The sequence below is a fragment of the Sylvia atricapilla genome, chromosome 6 (assembly GCF_009819655.1).
Source record: "Sylvia atricapilla isolate bSylAtr1 chromosome 6, bSylAtr1.pri, whole genome shotgun sequence".
In the NCBI taxonomy this organism is placed as follows: domain Eukaryota; kingdom Metazoa; phylum Chordata; class Aves; order Passeriformes; family Sylviidae; genus Sylvia; species Sylvia atricapilla.
Window position 1 is genome coordinate 7,591,507 of NC_089145.1, and position 25,968 is coordinate 7,617,474.

Genomic DNA, 25,968 nt, shown 5'->3' on the forward strand with positions numbered 1-25,968 from the left:
TCACCACCACCATCTTTTGGACACTCTTAGTTTAGTTGCTGGGTTTGGTTCAGATGCGTCAGTCTTCTTTCTTCTATCTCTATATGTCTTTTGGACAAAGTCTTTTCACTTTTCATACTTTTTAGGGTCTGAAAAAGGGGAGAGAAGCATGCTGCTTCCTCTGGTTCCACTGATGGATACAAACACTCCATCACATGCCAGCACTGCAGCCTGTCAGAGGAGCGTGTGGTCTCCCTGCTCACACAGATCTAAGAGAGAGGGGCAGGAAAATGCTGCTGAAGACGTGGAGGAGGTGGCCTTGGACACTGAGTGGTGAAGTTGAGTTGCTCTAAACGTGGCTGGAAACTTCCTCTTGGAAGGAGGTGTGCAGAGCCCAAGTGGGTGTTTCTGAAGGAGCTGGAGCTGTGGGTCACCTGCACTAGGGCAGGGACACAGCTGAGGGGTCCAGCCTGTGGGTCACCTGCACTAGGGCAGGGACACAGCTGAGGGCTGGCAGCCTGTGGGTCACCTGCACTAGGGCAGGGACACAGCTGAGGGCTGGCAGCCTGTGGGTCACCTGCACTAGGGCAGGGACACAGCTGAGGGCTGGCAGCCTGTGGGTCACCTGCACTAGGGCAGGGACACAGCTGAGGGGTCCAGCCTGTGGGTCACCTGCACTAGGGCAGGGACACACCTGAGGGGTGCAGCCTGTGGGTCACCTGCACTAGGGCAGGGACACAGCTGAGGGGTCCAGCCTGTGGGTCACCTGCACTAGGGCAGGGACACAGCTGAGGGCTTGCAGCCTGTGGGTCACACGTGGCACAGTAAGACCACCCTGAGTGACTTCAGCCCATGGAGAACTGACACTGGAGTAGAGAAAGAGCACCACCAGACCCAGAGCATCAGGGGAAAGCTGCTGTGCACTGCCCCAGTCTCCTCTGGTTCCTGGAAAGGCTCAAGGATAACCTGCCACACACATCCAGGAAGCTGAGAGGGGGTGTTGGAGAAAAAAAGATTTGGTGGAGGATGAGCATGGCAAAGAGCAAGGAAGAATATTTGTAGGAGTTGTTGGATTTTTCTTTTTTCCTTTTATGCTCCCCTCTTTTCCAAGTACCCAGATCAGCCATCAGAAATGGGGGTTTCATAACAGTAAGTTAAATTAAGGAAATATTTCTCGAACTAAGACAGTTTTCCCAGTGACAGCCCTTAGCAAAAGAAAAATCAACACACTGATTCAATTGCTGCAGAAGTAGAGTTCCCAGATTCTCTGCTGAACGAACACGCAGATATTCCTGACTGAAGTTTCTTGCTGAGATAAAAATTTATTGATGTTATGGTACCTTTGAGAGCTGTAGAAATGAAAAGACAACTTCAAGGTCAAATCTTCGTTTCAGTTTCTAAATCAATGTATTTATTTAACCTGAAGAAAACTTGTGAGATATAAAGCATTTGGATTCTAATGTTTTTAAGAGCAGATATATTTATACTGGTACAAAAAATATTAAATATAAAGGGCAGCTCTCAAAAAAAACTATTATATAGTGAAACTAAATTTAAAATTCTGATTTCAAATCTAAGATCTTAGTCCAGTTAAACAATAAATGGCAAGTGCCCTTGAAATTGATCTTTTTTTGAGTTAGTTCACCTTTCCAGAAGCTCTTAAATTTGCGTGCCATCATGAAATTATGTAGTGATGCTCAAAATTTCAGAAAAAATTTCTGTAATTCCATATTTCCTATTCACAATTTGTAGTATTTTCAGTTACGTATGCATTTATTCTTATATAAATGTCACTTCAGTAATGGTGGATCAGCAATATTACTGGAATTTGTCTTTCCTTTTAGAATTGCAAAGAGAAAAGTTGGAAGAATTATTTGTAGCTAGTACAAAAGTCAGCCAGATCTCTCAAAATAATTATTTTTTACAATTAAAGCTATATTGGCTGTATTTGGTGAGGTGCTTGTTTGATGTTTGCTGTATCCCAAAGACAACACATATCACTTAAAGTGGTAATATCAGTTGAAAATAAGGTTCAGTGCTTGTTTCTACTCTTCCTAAAATTTCCTAAACAAGGCAATGATTTAGAAATTCTGATTTCAAGGAAGGAGTGAGTCATCAGGCCTATGCATGAGGTGGTTCACACGTGTCTGAAAAGACAAATAGGTACATAGAAATGGCTGGTTAATGTAAGTAAATGCTGAATGGGTCTTTGTCTGAAGCTGTCAAGGTGGGAGTTAATATATACATATATATTTAAACTGTAAATGTATGTAAAGGAATAACTGAATTACAGAAACCCCATAATAGTGCCTGAGCTTCTCTGAGAGGGGACAGGGAATTAGTTTTTATGTGCAGTCACACAGCTAAAATAATGCTACTTTAACTTGGTTCTGTGTTAAGGACTGTGTATGATATCCTTCCTTAAATACTGCAGTGGTGTTTGTTTTGGTTTTTTTTTTTTTTCCTCCTTGTCTAAATATGGAATGAGGGTTTAAAAGCCAAGTCTTCTAGTCCTGTCAGCAAAATATGAATCAAAAACACTCAAGGCAGGTAGCAGGGATACCTTTATAAAAGCTAATTTAGTAAAAATAGAAAAAAACTCTGAGGGATTCAATGACATGCCTAAAAATCAATGCATGAACAAGAAAAATAAGTAACAGGTTGATGGGAAGTATGTGATAGCAGTGTTGACACTTCAAAAATACATAAAAATACATAAAAATCCTTTGACATAAGTGTGTATGTACATGTAGTTATTGGTGTGGTTGTATGAGTGTGTATGCATACATATACATAGTGTTTGTGCTCCCCAATGGGGAAAAATGTTGGAAAGAGCAGGAAAAAACAGTACTGCTGTCAAATATATTATGAAATTATTAATTTTCATGTGTATTTCTCCCACTGAATGCTGCAGAATACCCTTCCCAGACACTGCCTGAAGATGCCCATGTTGAATTCAAAACATCAGCAGGAAAGGAAAATGAATGAAGGGCAAAGGGCTTGAAACAAAATTCTTCTGTGCAAAGCCAAAATGTGCAGAAGTAAAATATCCTGTTGATTTGATTAACAGAAATTTGCAAGTGGGGCAATGGTTTCCCTGTCCCCACTTCCCCCTCTCCCCCACCCCAGTCTGAAACACAGCGTTCAGGTAATGCCCAAATACAAAGTATAAAATATATGTGTCATTTGAGTAGGAAGAACAGTTGAATCTGCCAAAGGCTGGATTTCAGCAAAAGCATATCTGCTGATCAGCTTAATGCTTAAATGACTTTTCCCCAGTGTAATAGTTAATGCAGAATTAAATCAGGTGGAAGAAGTACTTGAAACTCAGGTTGGATATCATTATGATACATTATATATATACATGCATATATGTATATGCTGTAATTATATGTAGCCTACTTTTCTAGATAACCTGATAATTTTGGGTTTCGATTAATAAAAAATGTCACAGATTTTCTAGATGTAAAATGTTCCTGCTTAGAAAGACAGGAAAATCAAATCAGCATTGCAATGCTCTGTTGTGTCAGATTATTTCCATCTCTTTTGGTTATGGTATAGTTTTCAAGATTCTTATCTTCAACTTCTGTGTATGTTGACTTAAAATTATGATTAATCTTTTTCTCACTTAAATATAAACCAGAGTTTTGTGCCCACTTCCACTATCAAGAATACCTTCAAAAGATTTATTTCTAAACACCTACATGATAATGCACTTTGCAAGGGTACTTTGTAATCAGTATTTGTTACAATTCGTTATCCTCTTACCAATTACCTGTTTTTCCTAGAATTTACAGTAGAATGCCCTAAACTGGTAATTATAATTAGGGCACAAAACATTTTTTAAAAAGAGGAGCTTAAAAATAATCCATTGCATGTTTGCTGAAGGAGACCAATTTTAGGAGAAAATGCTCTGGAATGAGTGTTTCCACTAAAGAGAAGGGCTTTGGTAATCCTTTTTTTGTTTTTGTTTTTTGTTTTGTTTGCTAATGAGAAATGGGTATCAGTGGGTGAAACTGAAAAAAAAAAGTGAAAAAAGTGAAAAAAAAAAAGTAGAACTGTTTATTAAAAAAACAGTGATACTTCTCTTACTTTCTTCTGCGTGATGAAGGATGATGCCATCCTCCTTAAAGAGCCATATGCTTTATTCTGACAGGTACCTAAATATGGATGAGGTGTTCTTTCATCTTGGATCTTCCTCAGCTTCAGTGGGATTATTCTGATTAAGTCTTTAAACGTCTGGTTCAGTTCATTTACATGTGGCAGTTTTTCTTAATTGAACATCTTGTTAGTTTAATTCAGACAAGTGAGCTTGTATTCATCAGGACAAAATTTCTGTATTTGTAAAGATATGTTTTGTAATTGAGGTGTTTTTAAATATGAAATAAATGTTACTATGCTGTGGTGAAAGTATTCAATTTTTGTTAATCTAACATCAGCTTCATAAAATACACTGTGCTTTTCATATAATAACACAGCTTCAGGCTGTTGGCATGCTGATGTAGAAAACTGATGTGTGTGAAACCTTCTTAAGAATGCTTATCAAATGCATGTGAGACTAAAATTTGGTTATTTAGAAATCAAGATGAACTAAGATATGTGTTCAGGTGCATTGACTAATGCTTTGGGATTATCTCATGCTTTTATTCTTTGTGTTAGACAGGGCTATGAAGAACTGGAAAAACAGCTGAAAGAAGTCTTTAAGGAAAGGAGCAACATACTTCATCAGCTGTTGAAGACTTCTAAAGAACTTCAGGGAATTAAAGTAAACCTCCAGGTTAGACTCTGTCTCAGTTTCTATAGGATTACTTACTTATCTCAACATTTTCTTATTAGTGTCTTAATTACAAAAAAGTGTGAGTTTTTTAACCTTTAAACATGGGAATAATTATTATTTTGTTATTTTGTTGATCTTCTACTTAATGTAAACCTGATAGTTTCATGGAAAACTTCATCCTAACGTTTTGGGACCTTTGTCAACTGAACAAAAATAAAGAAAATATGAAAATAGAATACAGAAAAAGAAAGGGAAGGACAAGAAATCTGCACTATTAATGGCGCTGACACACATTTGTGCTGGCAGCTACTGCAGAGGATGTCCTTTGCTGTTGCAGGTTGGATCTTTGCTGCTGAGTTCCATACACTGAACTTAATTTAGTTGCCTAGTTTGCCTTTCTGACATACCATTCACACAGTCTGACTGGATTTACTGGAGGGCACTGCTTTAAAAGTTCAGCTGACAAACTGTGGTAGATGAGCCTGAAGTCAGAGCTGAGTCTTCTCTGCATTTTAACTTTTGGGTGTCATGGATAGGCTGAAAGGGCAGTAGGTTAACTCTCAACTCAAATCAAGTCCTCAGAGGAAAAACTAGATTGAAAATGCTGCCCTGGATTTGAGTTCCAGATACTCAGCTGAGGGAGCACCTGTCTTTCTCCAGCAGAGTTTGTTGGTCTGGTGAAAACGTTTGGATTCATTATCAGTTGAAGTTGGTCTCTGTATTTCATGCCATTTTAAAGGAAATTATTTTTCTGACAATACATTTTTATCTTCATCGTTCTAACCTAGCTGGGAAAAATAAAAAGAGAAGCAGCACTGTCTGCTCACAGAATACTAGTGATGTGTATCAGTACTGTGCTATATTATATTGTTCTGTTATGTTGTCTTATGTTCCAGACTACTCTGCTTTTAGTTAATCAACCTTCTGATCTTTGGGAGTTTTGGTTTGGGAATTTGGTTTAATTTTGGATTTTTTTTGAGTACTTTATCACTGTTTTTGTAGCCTTCATCTTACTTTTTAGAGAAATATGCTGCTGCTTGTAGCAAATTTATTGGAATGTAGCACAGTTGAAGGTAGTATTCAGCAAAATTACGCTGTGAAATATTTTAAGCTTAACACTACAGGATGCTGATATGGACAAAGAGCAGTAGTATTATCTTCTGTATATATACACTTACTTGGTCATAAAATTCTAATGTTTTTAGTCATTCATTTGTTTCTAAATCTGCTTATTGTATTTCTCTCATTTAGTGTTTGAAAAATACAGAGCTGTGTACAGTTAACTGTTTGAGTTAGAGTAAAAGAAGAGTCAGACTATTCTTCCAATTTTCTTAAGTGGTAATGTCTGCAATTCACCAGGACTATTTTATGAATGTGGGCCAAATACTTTCACAGATTGATAATAAAAAGGATCTCTTTAATAGAGGTTTTTTTGTTTCTATCAGTCTTTGAAAAATGATGAAGCATCAACCAAAGCTGATGTGCAGAAACTTCTGGAAATGGGCCAAAACCAAAGGTAAGATCCTCACTTCTTTCCTTCTCTTTCCTGACTAAAAACTGTCAGACTAGCAAATTCCACCTTTCCTCTTATTATATAGATAAACACTCTGTATTCCAGAGTCTGCTGATGATAGCAGTAAAATAAAGGCAGGAAATACTCTTTTTGAAACAAAATATGGATCTGCTGGTATTGGATATATGATAGGAAAATGTATTAAAATGGTATGGTGAGATATCTGCTAAAGAAAGGCATTTTGAATTTTAAAGGAAGATTTAGCTGTGAAGTATTCCTTTAAAAATCAGAATTTTTAGAAAATTAAATTACTAAGGTATCTGAATCTCTAAGTTTGGAGATGACATTTATTCAAACCTCTTAAACAAATGTTTGTGTGTAGACACTCAAAACCACTAGTCTGTGTGCAAACAGAAATACTTCCACTGGATATTTGTGATGAATGGAGCTAGGAGGAGAAAGAAGTATTAATATGAAATTATTCATTGAGCACTTAAAAGGTTAGTTCCCATGGCTGGTGCTTAGTCTCGATTTCCCTAGTGCTTCATTGCAACTAGGTCTCATCATTCTGTGTCTCTTAGTTCTTGAAATTCAGACCAGCAAATAGCAACATCAATACAATTTTAATAGCAAGAAAACATAACTAATGTAGTGACTACTTTTGCTGGAAAAACAGTATATAATGAATGCATCTCTACTTCATAATTTTCCCTAGGAAAAATGTTTAGTAAGAAACTTCATTAAGTTCATACTTCCTTTATTGTTAAAAATGCAATAATTAAATTTTGTGGCCACCTTACATCCATATTCATTGTAGAAGTACACGTGAAAGTACATCCATATGAAATTGCATTGCGACATAGAAACCTTCTGGAAAATGACCTTCATGTCTTAAATACCCAATATATGAGGTCCACAGTACAATACCTGTAGAATTTCTTATTTTTACATAAGATCTGTAACAATCTTTCAGGTATTCCAAGTAAATATATTAAATTATAAAGGGAAGACTTTAGCTTTTGTCCTGTTTAAATACTTAGGTGGCTTGGATGTGACTGAAGGGGTACATGTCAGCATCACAGATTTCCTTCGCACAGACCAAATCCTTCAACATCCACGAATGCAGTTGTGTGGTGGTTGGCTTGTTGTGCAACTTTCCTTTATGGAATTGAGACACGAGTTGATTAAAAGTATTAATGGGCTGTTTAGCAAATAGATCTTAGTTGCAAATGGGAAAACTGAGTCTGCAAAAAGAAAATTTTATTACATATTTCAAATATTCTTCCTAATCACCCCTTGCAGTCTCTCAAGATCCACCCAAAAATACATGTTGACTTCTGCTTCTAAAGCATCCAGACATTGAGTATACTGCAGAAGAGCAGTTCCCAAAAATAAAGACTGGATCAGTGCAATCTACTGCTGAGCAGCCCACTCCATCATTTGGAAAATGAAAAGTTTTTGCGGTATACTACAAGGAAATGCTTTGGGGATACTCTGTTGCCAGCTGATTACAGACTTCTTAGATTTCTTTTCCAGAGAGGTGTAAAAGTTCAGTGTATGAAAGAGGTATTGAAAAATGTGCCAGGGAATCTTCCTCATAGAATTTCACTTAGGAAAGGTCACACTTTATTTGCCATGGTCCTCAGGCTGTGTTTTATCTGCAATAAATGAAGAAAAGTGAACACAGTATTACGCTTAAATCTATTGCATTGAAGCCAAAATTCAATATATATCCCAGTATTAATGTTACGATCTTTCTTTGAACAAACATGAGCTGCATTTGATCTGAGCATGACTTTGATTATGCTCTCCAATGCTGGATGATACAGTTAAGTTTAGAGTACCAGAATCTCAGCTGTTGTAAGTAAATGTTCTGCTGACTTCAAAATAGTTGTTTTTTTTTTCAAAATTCCTTTTGTGCAAATTCTTCAATAATTCCCAAGTTGCAAGTAAAACTTGGTCACTTACTTTGATGCCTCTAGTTTTATTCTTTCTGTGCATCATTAACACTTTGAAATGATGGCATTTGTTAGTGCTGATGGTATGTTGTTGTTGTGCTGCTCAATCACTAGTTCTGTGCTAGTGTTGCTGAAATTGCTGAAAGCAGTAGGGGTTATCAGCTAAAAAGACAGATGATGCAGCAGGTAGCAAGTTCTTTTAAAATTAAGTGCTTTCCATTCAGTTTAGTTTTTACAGGGCTAAATTATTGTCTGTTACCGTGTTGTAAATCCAGTTTTGGCTTGATGTTTGTTGAGAGTTTATCCACACAAGCAGAAAAAAAAGCTCCAAAAGCTCTACAGCTGTTATGAAATATGTCATTTTACTACTTTGCTACAACTGCAAAGTGTGTCGTATCCTGTGGGTAGAAAATTCTTGCAATTTGGAGAAAATCTCTGGCTGAATCAATGCAAAGAGTTTTCCCTTCATTCAAATAAAGCCCAATCCAAGCCATTATCCTTTTTTTTTTATGTCAGAATCTTCTACTGAATTTTTTTTGCTTACTTCTAGAAGGTGCTATATGAGGTTGAATTTTATCAGACCATGATTTATTTGTTTATTTTAAAGCAGATATAAACTAGTTCTTATTGATAATAATGTCTCCATGCCAGTGCATTTTCACTTGCCTACTTTGCTCACTTTTTTGGTGCCAGTCATTTTTGTTGGAAATTATGCACTGGCAGATGTTTTGCACAGCAGGCCATTCGGTAGATATAAAGAGTGGCCAGTTTGCATCATAGATAATTTTGGTTTTGCTTTGGAACTAAACTTCATGGAGTCATTATCATTTTATTTGTGAGACTCATACACCAAGTACATCTGTTTGCTCCTCTGAATAATTAAAGGTCTATTTTTTTCAATCTGAAGATTATTTCCTAATGGAAACTTGTGTTGAAGTTTTGTGTTCTGTGTTTTCAATAAACTAGGGAAATGAAATCTCTCCAGGAAGCCTTTCAAAAGCAGCTTAATGAGGCAGCTGAGAAAGCAGAGAAGCAGCAGGCTACTGTGAGTGATTCTCTTTCTTTCCTTATTTTTTTTTTTTTCTGTTGTTTTTTAATCTTGCCTTGAGACTTTATTAGCTAAAAAAACTTTATAAAAAAAGAATGGATTTCTCAAATATGTTAGTACTCTGCAAGCTTCAGAAATTAGGAGCTGGAAAAAATTTTAATGTTCTAAAATATTAAGATTCCTATCTTCCCTTATTTCTATGGAATTTAGGGATGTTTATACACTTTTGGAGACTTAAGGCAGGAAATTTAGGCCTAAGTCCTCTCCCTGGCGAATGATCTTTATGGACCCTCATGTCTCATCTATACTAATATATACTGTCATACATCCATTGACTTTTTAGGAATTACTATGGATTTTCAGCAATAAAGTAGATAGTAGAGTATCTGATTTTGACCACAGTAGAACTAATTTTCATTATAGAAGGTGTTACTAAGTCCTGTTAAGATTTCATGCTTTATTCAAATTCTGTTTCTGGACAAACTGCACAGTTGTTTTGAATTTCATGTAGCAATGGGGCATAAATAGACACATTTTGCTACTGTAGGGGAAAGAGGTAGAATCTGGTTTACTAAGATGAAAGTATATTACTCTGTTGGTTAGTAATTCCTATAGCATGAACACAACTGAGCATGAGTTGACTAGATAATCTCCAGAGGTTCCTTCAAACCTTAAGTGGTTTATGATTTGAACTCTGGACTTGGAAACAACCTGCTAGAAGTGTTTGTAGATCTATTTTATATTTCATATTGGATAATTACTGATTTATTGACTAAGATTTTGCTGTCTTCCAAGGTCACAAAGCAAGGGTTTGTCCAAGACAGAGGTTGAAATATAATTATTAAATCCAACAAATATTTACAATGCCTTATTTCGTATGACTGTGATTTGTGTGTGGTTTTACACCCTTGGTGAACAAAATATGAGAGTGCATGTTTTGACACCTTCTAACTAGAAACAGCATAGATGGTGGACCAAACTATTCCTTTTGCAGGTTTCTTTCAGTTAATCTGATTTTTGAAAACACATTTTTTTCCTTTGTTGCTCAGAAGTCTGAAGAGTAAAGTCTGCTTTTTGTTCTTGTGTACCATACAACATATAATTAGAGTATTTTTGGTACTTGCATTTTTGTCTAGATGAAGAAAAAACTTTTATTCTTTTCAGGAGAGAAAAGGAGTAATTGGAAAACTGTATTGAGTTTGAAAAGGATAGCATATTTTTGGTTATCTTTCTTGTTTTAAGATCTTTTTGTACTGAGACAGTCTATAAATTGTCTATATTGAATCCTAGAGTCATAGAATGTTAAGGGGTTGGAATGGACCTTAATGATCATCTAATCCCAGCCTCCCACTAGACCACATTGCTCAAGGCATTATTGAGCCTGGCTTTGAACACTGTCAGGGTTGGGTATCCACAGCCTCCCCAGGCAACCTGTCCCAGTGCCTCACCTCCCTCAGGGTGGAAGGTTTCTTCTTAATACTTAACCTAAATTTCCCCTCTTTCAGTTTATCCTTGTTACTCCTTGTCCTGCCCCTGCAGTTCCTGATGAAGGGTCTCTCTCCAGCTTCCCTGTAGGACCATTCACACACTGGAAGGTTGCTCTGAGGTCTGCATGCAACCTTCTCATCTCCAGGCTGAACAGCTACAGCTCTTTCAGCCTGTCTCCCTAGGGGTTGTCCTGCAGTCCTCTCAACAGCTTTGTCACCCTCCTCTGAACTTGCTCTGACAGTTCTGTGTCGTTCCTACGCTGGGAACACCAGAGCTGTGCACAGTACTCCAGGTGGGGTTTCACAGGAGCAGAATGGGGGGGAGAATCACCTCCTTCAATATAGTTCTGAAGTAAAGAACAAAAATGAGTGTCTGGTTGTCTCTGATAAGTACTCAGAACACACTAGTTGAAAGTTGACGTTTTTTCAGGTGCATTCCTGTTGGCTTTATCAGCACAGTGATTTCCAGTCCTGCAAATGGAAGGTGGAAAATTTATTTCATTATTGACTCTCTTGATTAGATTTTGATCCTCAAGACTTAGTCAGGTGTGGATTACATAAATCTCAGATGTAGTGAGTGGATTTGTTTGTGTTTGTTATATAGTGCTTTTTTTTTATTTGAGCAACAGTGCCTTGTGTACATTCAGTCCCACTCTAGCACTTGGCAGAGCACAAGATTTGTTCTACACAAAACAACATCTGCCATTAACTGAGCAAAATATCACCTGGTGCAGAAACCAGGAAAAGCTCCTCTGAGTGTATAACAGAAGCTGGCTTGGAGTGGTGGCAGATGGTTAAAGATTCTGAATTCTTGAGCTGTATTCCAATACTTGCCACTAATAGCATATTAAACTTGCTAATAATTCTGGGGAAATCAGAACTCCGTCCTTGGTTTGTGACATTTACTTTATGCCTCAGAGCACAATGTACATAGTGAAACTCAACAACACAATGAGACCGAATGAATATTTAAAAAGTGCATCAGAATCCTCAGATGAAAATTCCAATAGAAATGGAGATAGATATTACTACTGACACACAAGGGTGTTTTATACCTGGTTTCTCTATGTGTTTGTTCTGTTTTTCTGAAAACAATGTGAAATCTAGGAAAGAAACTCTAAGTACTTTAATAGAAGACTAGTGAGAAGATGGGAGCTTGAATTTAATTCTAATTTAATTAATTGTGAACCTTGTTTCTAATCACATTTAAGCACATTTTATATTCTAGGACTTGGTGAAGTATATCTTGATTTTCATCAGAGTAAATGAAAGTAGAATTACGTTTCACAGAGACTAATAAAGCACTGCTGTGGGGGGGAAGGGTGGAAATACATATTTATTTTCTGCATTTGCCAAGGAGGCATAGTACACTGCTTTTGTTAATTTCCTGTATAAATTCAACAGGTAACACCTGCCTGAAGGTGTTCTTTATTAGGTCAATGTAAAAGTGTAAGTAATAATTCATATGAATTAAGTCAAATTAAATAAAAAAATAACCAGGAAATTACTCAAAGATTCTGAGCAAAGCAAAAGAACAAAGGAGACACAACAGCTATACATTAGACTTTGCATTCATGTCTTCTTGTGCAACATGTGGCAAGGCTTTTCACTAGCATTGCATAAAGGATTCATTAGAAACAGAGATATCAGTGTTACTGTGCTTGCATATCCATTTTTTGACCCTTTAAGACTAGAGAAACCAAGAACTGTAGGCAGCAGAAGAGCTGCTGTTCAGAGCACTTCAGCTCTGCTGCAGGGTTGGTGGGTAGCAGCTCTGGCTGGCAGAGGGCAGCCAGGGGAGCTGCTGCTGGGTAGGAGCAGCCTCCAGAGGCTAGGAGCAGCAGCTCAGGCTTGAGGAAAGTGGAAGGATGTGTAAAGACATTCCTGTCCTCTGGAGCAGTAATCACACTGAGGGCTGACCTGGGGGATCTTACCAGGAGTGAGCACTGCCTTTCTGGATTGTGTCCTGTGTCTGTAGCACTAACAAAGAGCAGCAGCAGTCTGTCTTGGGACAGACTTGGGACTTTCCTAGAAAATTTATGGCAGATCTCAGATACATTTATGCCTGTTGTTTCAGCAGTTTTGTCTGGGAGAATGAAATGTGCTGAGAAACATTAGTTATGATAAGAATGGTTTAAATTTCAGACTAGTCCTGCAAAATTACAAAATTCAAGGTCAAATACAGGCTTCCAGAAAGACTTTGGTTGTGAAGGAGCTTCTCTACAGATTGTTTCACACTAGAATTGTAGATTATTTTATATCTAGAAACCTTTCAGAAGGACCATGCTGGGTTAAGTCATACAATATGCATATAAAATATGTAAGACATCATTCCAAATAACCTGATGTCCTCTTTAACGATCCTTGAAGGTTGACAGAGTTTTTTATTCCACAATTAACATCAAATATCCTAGCAATTTGTATTAAGGTTTTATGCAATGAGAAAAATAATAATAATCTCAAGCTATATCTCTAAATGTGGAGCAGAGCCACTTCCAGCAACAGAATTGGAGTTCATGGACTAATTTTCACTTTTGTTAACAAAAAGGCATGGAGCAAATGGCACATGTAACTTGAATGTGTTTTGCTTTGTTTGTGTGGGGTTTTTCAATTAATTTGAATAAATAGAATAAGTATTGATTCTGTATGTCTTCATTAGGTTAAAAGGCTCTTAGAGCTTTTGGGACATAGACTCTTTGCTTGGCTGTACTTCATGCTGACTGTTTGCATGTTAAGGAATAGTTACATTTTTAGCAAGTTTGCACGCTTATTTCCCATTAACCTCAGTTAAAGTTTATATAAAGAACTTGCTGGCTCTGGATGAGGGAGAAGATAAAGAAACATGGAAACACTTAAAAATAATCTGGCTAATTACAGTAAGTTTAGTCCACTTTTTCTATTTTATTCTGTTGGTATTTTATATCATGCTAGCAGTTTTAAAGAAGATATGCTTTTGGGTTGTTTGGCAATACAGATTCAGTGCTCTCTGTCAAAATAATGGAGAAAATAGGTGTGTGTAATTTCCTTTCTTTGCTCATTGTTCATTATGAGAACTGAGAATTAAGTAATCTTTTATGTATGACTTACAAAAAGAAACCATAAACAGTATGGGTATTTTAAAATCAGTAGGGTTTTTCTAGTAATGAAGGACTAACAGACTATGAGGAATCTGATTCAGTATTATCCCCATACTTGGAAGATTTTTTAGTAAAAAGAGCTGATGTTTTTCCCTTCAAAATTTTTTTTTGCTAGTAAAAGCTTTTATGACTATTCATAAAATTCTAGATGTTCCTTTGGTAAAAAAAGTTTCATTTACTAATCAAACTCTAACTTGCAGCTCAGAAATTACATTCGTCTTGGAAATACTAATAGGTGAAAGTCTATTCAGCTTTGCTTTTAAAAGTATTTAGCACTCTGTAGAACACATTTTGCCCAAAGGAAAGAATATTTTCTATGTTTTACATAATGGCCTAGACAGTTCTCTCTGGCTTTTGAAGTCAATTTTTACACTGTAACTTGAAAATTAGTCCAGGAACATGAACACTGAGTATGCCAGGGTTTCAAGATATGGCCAAACTAGTTCACATTAATGAATGAATTTCAGTTACACCTTAACTGCCCGTTTTAGTCCTGAGCAAGAGACAAGAAGTCTGGAGGTGAGTGAAGATGCTTAGAGCTGAGTCTTGGCTGCACAGTAATTATGTTATATTGGGATTTTTCCATCCTCTCATGAATAACTACTATTGTCTTGACTCTTAAAATTAGATCTCCACCATCTGCTAAAGTATTCTCTGTTTTGATGGGGGGAAATTGAATTTTAACATTTCAAGGTCACCAACTGCTGTGAATAAAGGAATGGAAACTGTTGTCTTTAATAAACATAATGAGCTCTGAAACACACAAAGCTCTGAGTATCTTGGATGACTCTCTTCAGGATATGAAAGCAGTGTCCTTGTTTAGTACTGAAAAGTTCAGCCTTAGGACAATATATTTTCATTATGTATTGTCATAATTGCAGCCAGATAGTAATTAAAGCAGACAACACGTGGAAAGAGGTGAATGTTATTTTTTTCACTATTAATTTAGAGCTGCGTATAAATGTCTATTCTTGCTTATTATATATTCTTGCTTATTATACTATCAGGATTTGATGACAAAGTAGTATTTGTATATCTCTTCTAGGAAATTATATTATGTCTTGTCCTTGAGACTTACTAAAAGCGTCATGCAAATGGTCTAGTACAGACTGATTTGCCTTAAAGCATGAAGCTATATACATGGATACACTTAAATGGATAAGGAAAGTTACCCCTTTATTGTAGACAAGTCATATAAATCCCTCCTGTGTAATGCTCCATAGCTGTACTTTGTGACTAAGTGGTTCTGGGTCTTCATTTATTAGAGACATAGTAGAAGACCCTTAAAATGCTGGTATAATATAAAGGCAAAAATTAATGAGCTCCTAAATAATATTTCTATTATTTTTGAAAAAAGAAGTGATGTAAAAATACTTTTTAGTTTTTGTTAATTTATTTTTTTTAATTCAGCTAAGCTAAAGCAGTATGTTTGCACTATGTAAGATATCCATATCAATTATATAGGATGCATATGCATCTGAATAGTAATTAAAAAAATTTAACTAACGTAGATTACTGGGTAAATTTATAGTACCGGGCTGTCCTAAATGTCTCTTCCCTTAAAGATCCAAGCTATGCAGAGATAATAATTTTGATATCACATCTCTTTAATTATTTCATATATATTCATAGCTAGAAGTGAAGTGCCTTGAAGGAATATTAGTATTCCTGAGAGATAGGTTTAGTAGCGGGAACTCTCTTCAATGGAGGTTAGTATATTAGTTTTCTCACTATTTAATGGTAGATAGCTGCCAATTCCTTTGAACAGCTGAAAAAGCAAAATAACCACAATAAATAGCTGTGTTGTGTTTTTCCCCATTCATCTTGATCTGATATTTTGATTATGAACTTTATTTTTTTGTGCAAAATCTTCATATTTAATATCTATACTTGTACTAAATTCCAGTATTTGTGGATGTTATTGCTAGGCAGGTGCTGAATAAAGCATCATTCTCAGTCAGCAGGTGGATGTGGAATCAGTATTTCCATGATCAAAGCACTTAGACAAAGCTTTTGAAGAGTTTGTAAAAGAAGTTCTATTTGTGCATGTCAGGTGGCACTAGTCTCATGGACCCCCTGCCTACATTTCTGTCTTAAGTGATGACAGCATTCTCTGACTTCTCTTTTGATACAGGTGAGAGTGCTGTCAGTGCAGTGATGTTTTTTAAATTACTGACATGTCTACTTGAGTGAGGACATGATTCTAGGAACAGCTGTCATACCATGTAGATTTGGTATGGTTTTATATCTACATGACATCCAAACTATTAACCTTTGGGTCAATGTCTATGATCTGAATCTGTTTCTTACAGGAGTTTTGTTTTTCTTATCAAATCTGTTGCAATGTCAGAACAACTACAGTTTCCCTTGAACTTGGGTAGAGTTCTGTATCAACAGCACGGGACATGGGGTAAATAAGGATGAGTATTTTGCTAATTGAACTATCTAAAAGTATGCTCCTTCAAAGTAATGGAAATGAGTTCCTTTAATCCTATTTTTTTACTGTTATGACCTCCTTCCTCCAATTGTATTCCATAAGCTGTGATTAAACCTCAATCCTGAAAAAACTCATTTGTAAAAATAATTTTTTAACCTGTGTTTGATTAAATTCAGTCTTAAGCTTTGTGACTGCAATTTCTACTTTCCGAGTCAAGTCATTGACTTAAGTAGGATCTAAAGACCATATTTGAATGCTTTAATGTATAACACACTTTATTCTACAAGTGGGTCTGACTAGAAGCAAGGTCTTTATCTAATTAGGACCAACCCTGTAGCATTCAAATAGAATAAGTGTTAGAAACCTACTCTGATAGATATGTTCTTAGAGGGGAAAAATATTTTTGTTAGAAAATCAGTTAATATTGTTTTAAAAATCCTCAGTTCTTTGATCACATTGAACTGCCTTGTGAAAAATAAACAATATATCTACTGGTGCAAAACAAAAGTAAACCTATTTAAATACAGCAGTTTTCTTCTTTTGATTTTAAGTTTTCTAGTAAGTATGCTAAATGTTCGTGGATTTAGCAAATACTTGGCTGTGGGCTATACCAATTTGGTATGTAAGCAAAATTTTTTGATTTGGTGGTTATTTTTTTTCCAAAACTTCTAAAAGCATAAAGATAATTAGTATTTACAATTACACCTCAACAACTCCCACTCAACATTTCTTTATAATTGTAGATTAACTTTTTGAAGACTGAAATGGAAAGGAAGAGCAAAATTATACGAGACCTGCAAAATGAGGTAAGAGGAATGTTCGATTGTCATCTCAGTTCAGATTTCATACTGGAAGAAAGTGTGGTTTGGCTTCACATATAAAACATGTTATTGTAGTAGGCAAAAAGGGCACCAGGGAGATTCTCTGAATAGAGAAACAAATTAAAACGACTGTGTGCACTTAGAAATAGTGTTTTATTGAATGCAGTGGTTGACTCTGTGCTAGTGGGGCTTACTTTGGTAGCACACCTCTAACTTTTGCTGCTTTTTAGGAAAGAGGTTCTGTAGGTTATTGTAGAACACAATAAAACTTTGTTCATGTTGTTATTGTTTGCTTTAAAAATAAATAGCAAGAGGAGGAGAAAGGAAATGCAATCTCAGAACTGAAATTACTAATAAAATTTTAAAATACTCAAACTCCTAAAATGTTTTAAGCTTTGTATGCCGTGAATATTGATCCCAGATTGATCCCAAAATTCCAAATAAAATATAAAGCATGTTTTAAATAATGTTTATTCGAATCAAACTGAATTTACTATGAAATTTGGTCTTGGAATTGAAACGTGAAATATTTGAGCATTATTATATTTCTTTACCCCCTTATCCCTTTATCTACAGTTTGCTTAAATCAGGATGTAGTTTTCCTGCACATTTCTTTATTTTGCAAAGAACTTTGCACTTGAAAATATTTTATTCATACGATGTCTCGTTCTCATGCCAAGCAGGCTTCTTTTCTTTATCTGCTTTGCTGAATTCTTCTGCTTTTCTAAACTATTCTGACTCTATGCATATGAAAAATTGATCTCCTTAAACCTGTCATTTAAATAGGGATTTCTGATTTCTCATGAAAATGTATATATACGGTCAAGCCAAAAAAATGTTTACATTACTTTTTAAGTCATAAATGTGTCCTAGTTCTGGACAGGACAGGATTAATTTTTTACAGTAGTCAGGAAGGGGGCATGGCCAGACCATTATTTGATACCACCTTGCATCACTTGCCAGGGGCAGGAACAGTGGACTCTCGTTTCTGGCTCTGTTTGAGACAAAAAAAGCATGGTGACTGAAATGGTCTGGTACTGTTTTATTTTCAGTGTAAGTTGTTTTCCTTATACCTTTTGTTATTAATATTGTTACTGTTCATTTTCTTGCCTCGTCGCTGTTTCTAGTAGATTGTTCTTATCTCACCCTGTAATTTTCACCTTTGTGTCTCCAATTCCCAGCTCCATTCCTGGAGGGGAAAGTGGTGAGCAAGTTTGGGGGAGTCTCACAGGGGTAATGGATTGGGGAGCACTATTCCTAAGCCACAACAATAGGAAATGTCTCTTTCAGTTGCTCATGTTAATTAGGCCAAGCTCTCAATTGTCTTCATCTGCAGTCAAAAATGCCTTGCTTTCTTTTCTCACCTATTATCATGGGATGTTTTGCAATCGAGCCTGTAAACTCTAATAAATCATATCAGTCTCATCCTATTGACCAGCCTAATGGCATTCTATTAAACTTCTCTACCATGTTTGTTAGTTCCCTAAAAGTAAACACTTCTATGATTTTTTTTTTTTAATTTGACTGAATTTAAATTATGTGATTTTTGACGAAAGTGTTATTTAGGTCCTGCCTCGAAACACTGAATACACATTGCTTTTAAAAATCTCATAAATTTGGGTGTGCTCTATATTTATTCTTTCAAAACCTACACATAAAATTCTCTAAATTATTTAATCTGCATACAGATGTATAGAGACAGATGATGAAAATGCTTCCATCATAGCTTCTCTTGTTCTTTCAAATATTGCATTCACCCTCATTTTGTATTTCCAGATTGTGAGTTTTGCAGTCCAATGCTCTTCTGTGACTGTAAAAATAATTTCCTCTTTAGTTCTGCTCTTTCAGCATGTACCCTAGTGCCATTCAGCTTTGCCATTTGGAGATACAAATAGATGGCAACAGCCTTCCAGCTGAATGCGGCAGCTGTCATGTAGTGTGTGAGGAGAGGACGTTGTACAGAAAAGCAATTTTTAGCCCAGGGACTGAAGCAGAAAGCTTTTTATTTTCAGTATGGAAGCTCTGTGAAGAACATGTTAACGAATTTAGCAAGTTGTCTTGAGTTCTGACTTTTGTGGGCTGTTACAGTCCAGTTATTAAAATTGTTAGAGAGATGCCTCTGCCCAAATTAAGGTGTAAATGAGACCATATGCCCAAGTCAATAATATGGATTTTATTTAACAGTAAATATGAGGTGTAGAGAGAGAGATATAAAGAAATAGAAAAAGGGAGAGGAGAGAAGGAGAGTGAGAGACAGATTAAGTAGGAAATATCACCACTTTACATCCCAACAGCATTTGTTGATCCTCCTCTTCTGGTCTTGGTGTTGAGGGTCCCACCAAACTCAGAGTTTGGTGGATTTATGTATGGCTTGGGCCAGGTGGGAATGGCCTGGGAGGGCAGGTTTGGCAGTACCTCATGCAACAGAGCCTCTGGACCTGTTGCATCACGTGCAGTCCTCCTCAGGAATGACTCTGGGGGGCACTTCAGGGGTGTTGGATGGTTTGTAACACCCCCCAGCTGCCTCTCCCGTGAATGCCCCACTGGGATGTTGGCCTCCTGGGATGTAGGGCAGTTTACAACTGAGCTGGTTTGTGTAAGAGAGGGTGGGTGTTCACTGCCTCTGACCAGAGCTTATGCCACACACCCAAAACTCTCCTCCTCCCCCTTTGGTTGGCTGGGGAGGGTGTGCAGACCTGGCCTCAGCAGGTGAGCCCATGGGCTATGACCTCCCACACCCTGAACCCAGACAGAACTGATTTTCAGGTCTGGCTTTCTTCTGGGTATGTTCTTCTCCCTCAGCCTTGTTTTCTTCTACCTAGACCTGAGATAATTTGGTAACAGTGTCACCTTAATCTTAACTCATGTTCCCTGAGGTGGTTTAACTCGTGGTCCAAAGTTCCAGTCAGGAGGCATGTGGGCATCTGTGTCAAAGAGCTGGTGAAAAATTATTGTTTCTGCAGTAGTGTATATTGTTGCATGGTAGCCAGCAACAGTGAAATGTGAAATTGTCAGATCTCCTTTTGGAGACATTAAAACGAAGTTTCAAATTAAACTTTAGTTTCTTTGCATTTGCTTTATAAAAAAGGTGGTTTGGTGGTTTGTTTTTTTTGTTGTTGTTGTTGTTGTTTTTTTGTTTGTTTTTTTTTTTTTTTTTTTTTTTAAGAGAAACTCAAAGCTTCTAATTCTGGAATTAAAGCTTCCACTGTTTCAGTGGGATGTGGATTTGATTTGAACTGGATGGAATTACATTTTTTGCTCTAAGGACAGCTTGTTCTTCTGCACAATGTATAGGAAAGCTGTTGCTCTTCAGTAATAAGCATACATTCCTGAAATGTGGCTGGTGCTGTTTCTGTTTGTATATTTACAGCTCATTAACACAGAAAAAGTTGTTTTTTGTATTCTTTTAATTTCTTCTTCATGTTAAGTGTATTATCCAGCACTTGTAGATCTGCTTATTGAATACTTATGGTTTTGAGCAGTTTTAAAAGATGTTCACAGTCCAGAAAAATCTTTACCTTTGACCGTCAGTTACAGGATAATATGAATGAGGAGTGGAAAAGTAATTACTATGAAGAATTGAGTTTGTCAAGGTTTGTTATTTTCCCTGAAAATGAGAAGAAATACATTTTAAACTCATATATAAAAACCCATATTGAGTTGGCAAAATGCTGTATCAGGTAACAAACTTTCTACTGGTTTTGATTACTTGCAGTTTTAAGTTATGAAATTCAGCAAAAACACCCCTTGATTTTGATCATCAAGGTGAAGTTGTTAAAATGATTTACGGAAAATGATTTTGAGTGATGAAGCTCACACCAAGCAACGATTAGAGGGTTTGTTCTGCCCTTTTGTACCTCAGCATATTAAATCCAAATTACTTTCAGTTGCCAGTGTTCTAGAAAGGTTTCTATGAGCAGTCATGTTCCTGTTGAAGTAAATTTTAATGTAAATGCTTTTTAGAATTCTTTAAGAGGATACTGTGCCTTGATTAATATCTCTTGTCTTATTTATATCTTTGCTGGTGACTTGAAGATGTTATCCATGTAAAAAATAAAGCCAGTATGATCAAATAGTTAAAGGGTCACTTAATATTTTAGTAACACTTACTAATAAACTGTTTTCATTTTTTTGTCCCACTCTCAGAACAAAAGCCTCAAAAACAAGCTCTTGTCAGGAAACAAGCTTTGTGGTATTCACGCAGAAGAGGTAAGGAAGAGTCTTCTCTGTTCTAAATCTAGTGTACCTCAAAGAAGCTTGCATCAAAGGCTTTTTTACTGAGGTTCTGGTGTATTATACATATAAACAAGAATATATATATATGTATATATATACAGACACACACACCCCAGAATACAGAATATATGTAATGCTTATATGGTGGGTGTTCCTAAAGTGCTCTCATCCCAACTCATTTCTGTGATTTCACAAGAAGCAGCTCAATGTTGTTAGAAAGCAAGTTGCAAACTCAAGTTTTAGACAGCTAAAATCATCTTGGCATACCTATGATATAACTCTATAGATATATGCATCTCTAACATATAAAAAAAGAATTTCATTTCTATGATCTCCGTGTCTACAACAAGACAGTAATTGTGAAAGGCCTGTTTTGAAATTAATATGGAGACAGGAAAGATCTATTATTATTGATTCCTGGAATGTTTCATTATTTCAAGGGAAAGAGAGTCACTTTATGACACTGAGGGAAAGAAATATCCTCTCTACTGAAGAGTGATATAGATAATCAATTTTATAAAATCCCTGTTTTTGGCGAATTCCTCAATGCCAGAAGTACCTGCACTCATGGGAGCACTCCCTTTATTTAACTTTTCATTTAAAAAAGCTATTACATGTGGATCCGATTTACTCACATTACTTTAGCCAGGTTTTTTTTTTGCAAATATAATTTCTATTAAGGTCATTGCACCTTGCCAGAATGAAACCAGAGCATAAAATTTTTCTTCTGTACTAAAATTTTCCTAATTATGGTTGAATGCATTTTCTTCATTACAGTCTCTACCTTTTAACTTAGCGATTAGTACTTAGGAGGTCAAGTTTCTGATAAATTCTCAAAGGTAGGAGATAGGTTTAGGGTTTTTTTTTTAAGTTTTTCAAAATCTGTTATCTTCCTTTATCCCTATTTTTGCTTTCAAACATGTCACAGTATAGGAATACAGATGTATTTTCTCCCCTTCTTTACTGCTTAAAAAATCAGCAGTTTTCCCCTTTTTCCAATTTATTTTTCCTGGTGTATTGGGTTTGCAAGGCAAGGTTTTGGTGCTGGGGAGAGCTATTGGGGTGGCTTATTCTGGGAAGCTTCCAGAAGCTTCTCCTGTGTCCACCACTGCCAGTGTCAGCCAGCTCCACTATGAACCTGGCCCAGGCTGAGACAATCAGAGATGGGAGTTACCCCTCTGTGATAATGTATTTAAGAAGGAAAAACGCTATTGCACAGTAATAATTGTTGGCAGAGAAGAGAGGAGTGAGAACATGTGAAGGAATCATCTCTGCAGATGCCAAGGTGAGTGCAGAAGGAGGGAGAGGAGCTGCTCCAGGCACTGGAGCTGAGATTCCCCTGCAGACTGTGGGGCAGAAAGCCACGGTGAGACAGAGGTGTCCCTGCAGCCCACGGAAAGACCAACAGGAGTGCAGAGACCCCTTTGCAGCCTGGGGAGGAGCCCCAAGTCAGGGCAGGTGGATGCCCAAAAGGAGGTTGTGATCTTGTGGGAAACCAGTTCTGGAGCAGGAACCTGTGCATCCATGGAAAAGGAGCCTAGGCTGGAGCGGTTTCCTGCATGGAGTATCCATGCTGGAGCAACCTGTTCCTGAAGGACTGCAGCTCAGGGAAAGGGATCATGCCAGAGCAGTTTGTAAAGAAATGTAGCCCATGAGAAAGTCCTCTACAAACTTGTCTAGTGTGAGTCTGTTTCCTGTGGAAATACATTTCCCCATGATGGAGCAGGGGAAATCTTCTCCCTGAGGCAGAAGCAGCAACTGAAATGTAATTAACTGAGGGCATAACCCTCATTCCCTTTCTCCCTGTGCTGCTGAAGGAGGAGGAGGTGGAAGCTGGGGAGCAGAGAGGAGGAGAAGCTGTTTTTAAGGTTTCTTTTAGTTCTTATTATCCTGGTCTGATTTGTGATAAATTCAGTTAATTTCTCTAAGTCAAGTCTGTTTTACCCATGATGGTAATTGGGGAGCAACCCCTCTCTGTCCTTAATTCCCGAACCTTTTACTCTATTTTCTGTTTTCTGGCCGGTTGAGGAGGGAAGTGATAGAGTGGCTTTTGTGGGCACCTGGCATCCAGACAGGGTCAAACCACCACACCTAGCTGCATAGTATTTCAATCTTTGGTAATTAACTTGAAGATCTTTTCTCTGATTGTGTCTCTTTTAATATTTTCATCTAAGGATGATGTAATTTTATTGCAATGTGACAAGCCCTGGCAGTCAGAGATCTTCAAAAAATTAAACGTAAATTAAGTAATGGTCAAGGCAGCTGACTGTGAGTGTATTTCAAAGTGTGAGAATCTCTTACTTTATGAATCATCCTGGCAAATTCGCAGCTATTAAGCATGTTACCTTTGGAACAAACAGAAATGCTACAGAAGCATCCTTTTTTTGTGGTCATTTTGCCAGTTAGGTTGTGCCAGCCAGAGAAACACAGCGTGTTTTCAGTTTTTAATTAAGTACTATGCTCACCAGGCATAGCAACTTTGTGTACTCTGTATCCTTTCAGTTATTATCTCCAGTACCTTTTGTGGGTACAATTGCCTACCAGGGAGCTCCTGCTTCCTTTTACTCCCCAAGGCTGCATGCAGACAGACACACAGAGAAGGATTCCTTCTTGTCCAGGTGCATCAGTGGGAGCATGCCTGTGATCCTGCAGGTTTTGCATGGCTGGGTTTTCTTCTCCAAGAAGTCAGGGTCGTGGAGAGGCGAAGGCAGAGTGATGCAAATGTTTCCAGGACACAGAAAGGGACGCATGCCAGGGCAATACTACCAGACTGTATTTTAGAGGCCTGTGTTTAATGGTAATTTTACCTGTCTGACTCTACTAAGAGGTCCTCTCCTTTGAAGCACAGAAAATCTGCAGAACAACCAAATTTTACCACAAAGAGTTACAGGTCACATGCATGCTTTTGACCTGCACTGAAATGTATTTAGCTTTATGACTTCATTTCATATTTAGCAAATGAGTTATACCTTAATTGTAACTCTTAGATTCCTCTACAGCCTATTTGGATACCGTGTATATGACAAAAACTGTATATTTTATTAAACACAGCCCTCAGAACAATTAAAATTGGTGAACATTTTCTCACTGGTCTTTAGGTGATGTGGAATATATGCCATAGCTCAAGTAATTGCATTGCCCAGGTCAGAGCACAGTGCTATTAGAAGTAACAGCAGATAAAATCACAGAAAAAGGAATTCTGCTGCAGTGGTCTTGGCTATTTGTTTCAGATTTTACAGAATACCATAACCATTTTGGCCTTGCTACTTAAACATTTAAAGAAGATTCTAAAATTTTGTCTTTAGATCTATTCAGCCTTCCCAAAAGTCTGTCAGTCAGTTTGACTGCATCAATTGGAAAGAGTGAAAATCTTCCCTAAAATTCCAGCTTATGGAAGATATACTACTTTTGTAATGTGTTATGTTTATGCAGTGCTCTTTCAGTAAATGTGAAACTGATTTCTAATCCATTCTGAGGACTTCAGAACACTTGGTGTTAATTAATACAAGAAAATTTATTGAATATTGGTTGAGACTGTGGATTTAATTAAAAACCAATTATATTTTTGAGAGGATTCTTAGATAAATGGTGAAATAATGTTCCTTGGATAGTTGGATTTAGTACAAAAAAATCCATTTCTATTATATTTTGTTTAAATTAAAAAATATATAGACTATTACTTAGAATTATTTTAAGGATATATTTAACAATATATAAAATAAATATAATCTTAAACTGATATAAATAAGCATAACTAGGCCTGTTTTCAAGGGCATGGTTAGAAACTGAGAACCTAGTTCCTTTGGATACCACCTGGAACACCATGATCTTTACAAGGACCTATGTAACCCTATGGAGCCTTTTTGCTTCTAAAAATAAAATTGTTTACTTTGAAGGTGATGCCTTCAGTTATGCTTCATGGAAATTATGAATAACAGCACATGTCTAAAATGTGTAAGCCCAACAGGTATTCTTTATAGTACTAAATCAGGTATGTGCTTTAGGTGAGTGCAATTTTACATTTTCCTTGGTGCCTTTGGTTGGTTTAATTTGTGAACCTGGAAAAAAAATTGACAATTATTTGGAGGGGAGTGTTCTACATTTTAAATCAGATCTTGATTCTGCTGTTCTCAGAATTCACTGTTTTTTTAATATTTAAAATAAAAAACCCCCAAACCTGATTTGATTATTCTCACTTTCAGTCAAAAAAGATCCAAGCCCAGCTGAAAGAGCTTCGTTATGGGAAAAAGGATTTGATTTTTAAGGTAAGTTTTATTTCACTATAGTTAACTAAAGTATTAGGGTTAATATAGCATTGGAGTAAAGTAGGATTGTGATAGCTGCCTTTATTATTGCAGTTCTAAGGAATAGGTTTGTTATGAAAAGAGATCAAAATACCAGCACAGACTCAATACCATAATGCATTTTCAGAAATATAATATATCTATATTTTTGTGCTCACAAAAAGCAAAATTGTAGGTTACTGCTGATGAATAAAACCTATTGCCCTATTCCAGACATCCTGTAACATGTTTTTCATCTTTTTAACTGAATGATATAATATTTTACAGATGC

General features: G+C 36.7%; 1 protein-coding gene across 1 annotated transcript in view; it reads left to right on the forward strand.

Annotated features, from left to right (window-relative positions):
- Positions 1 to 4,450: 4,450 nt before the first annotated feature.
- LUZP2 (leucine zipper protein 2) overlaps positions 4,451 to 25,968 on the forward strand; it is a 47,679-nt gene continuing 26,161 nt past the window's right edge. The window contains exons 1-6 of the mRNA XM_066320552.1: positions 4,451 to 4,756; positions 6,202 to 6,272; positions 9,194 to 9,272; positions 17,080 to 17,142; positions 21,304 to 21,366; positions 25,596 to 25,658. Coding sequence (XP_066176649.1) covers positions 4,577 to 4,756; positions 6,202 to 6,272; positions 9,194 to 9,272; positions 17,080 to 17,142; positions 21,304 to 21,366; positions 25,596 to 25,658 — 519 coding nt within the window. The 5' untranslated portion in view covers positions 4,451 to 4,576. The remainder of the gene's footprint in view (positions 4,757 to 6,201; positions 6,273 to 9,193; positions 9,273 to 17,079; positions 17,143 to 21,303; positions 21,367 to 25,595; positions 25,659 to 25,968) is intronic.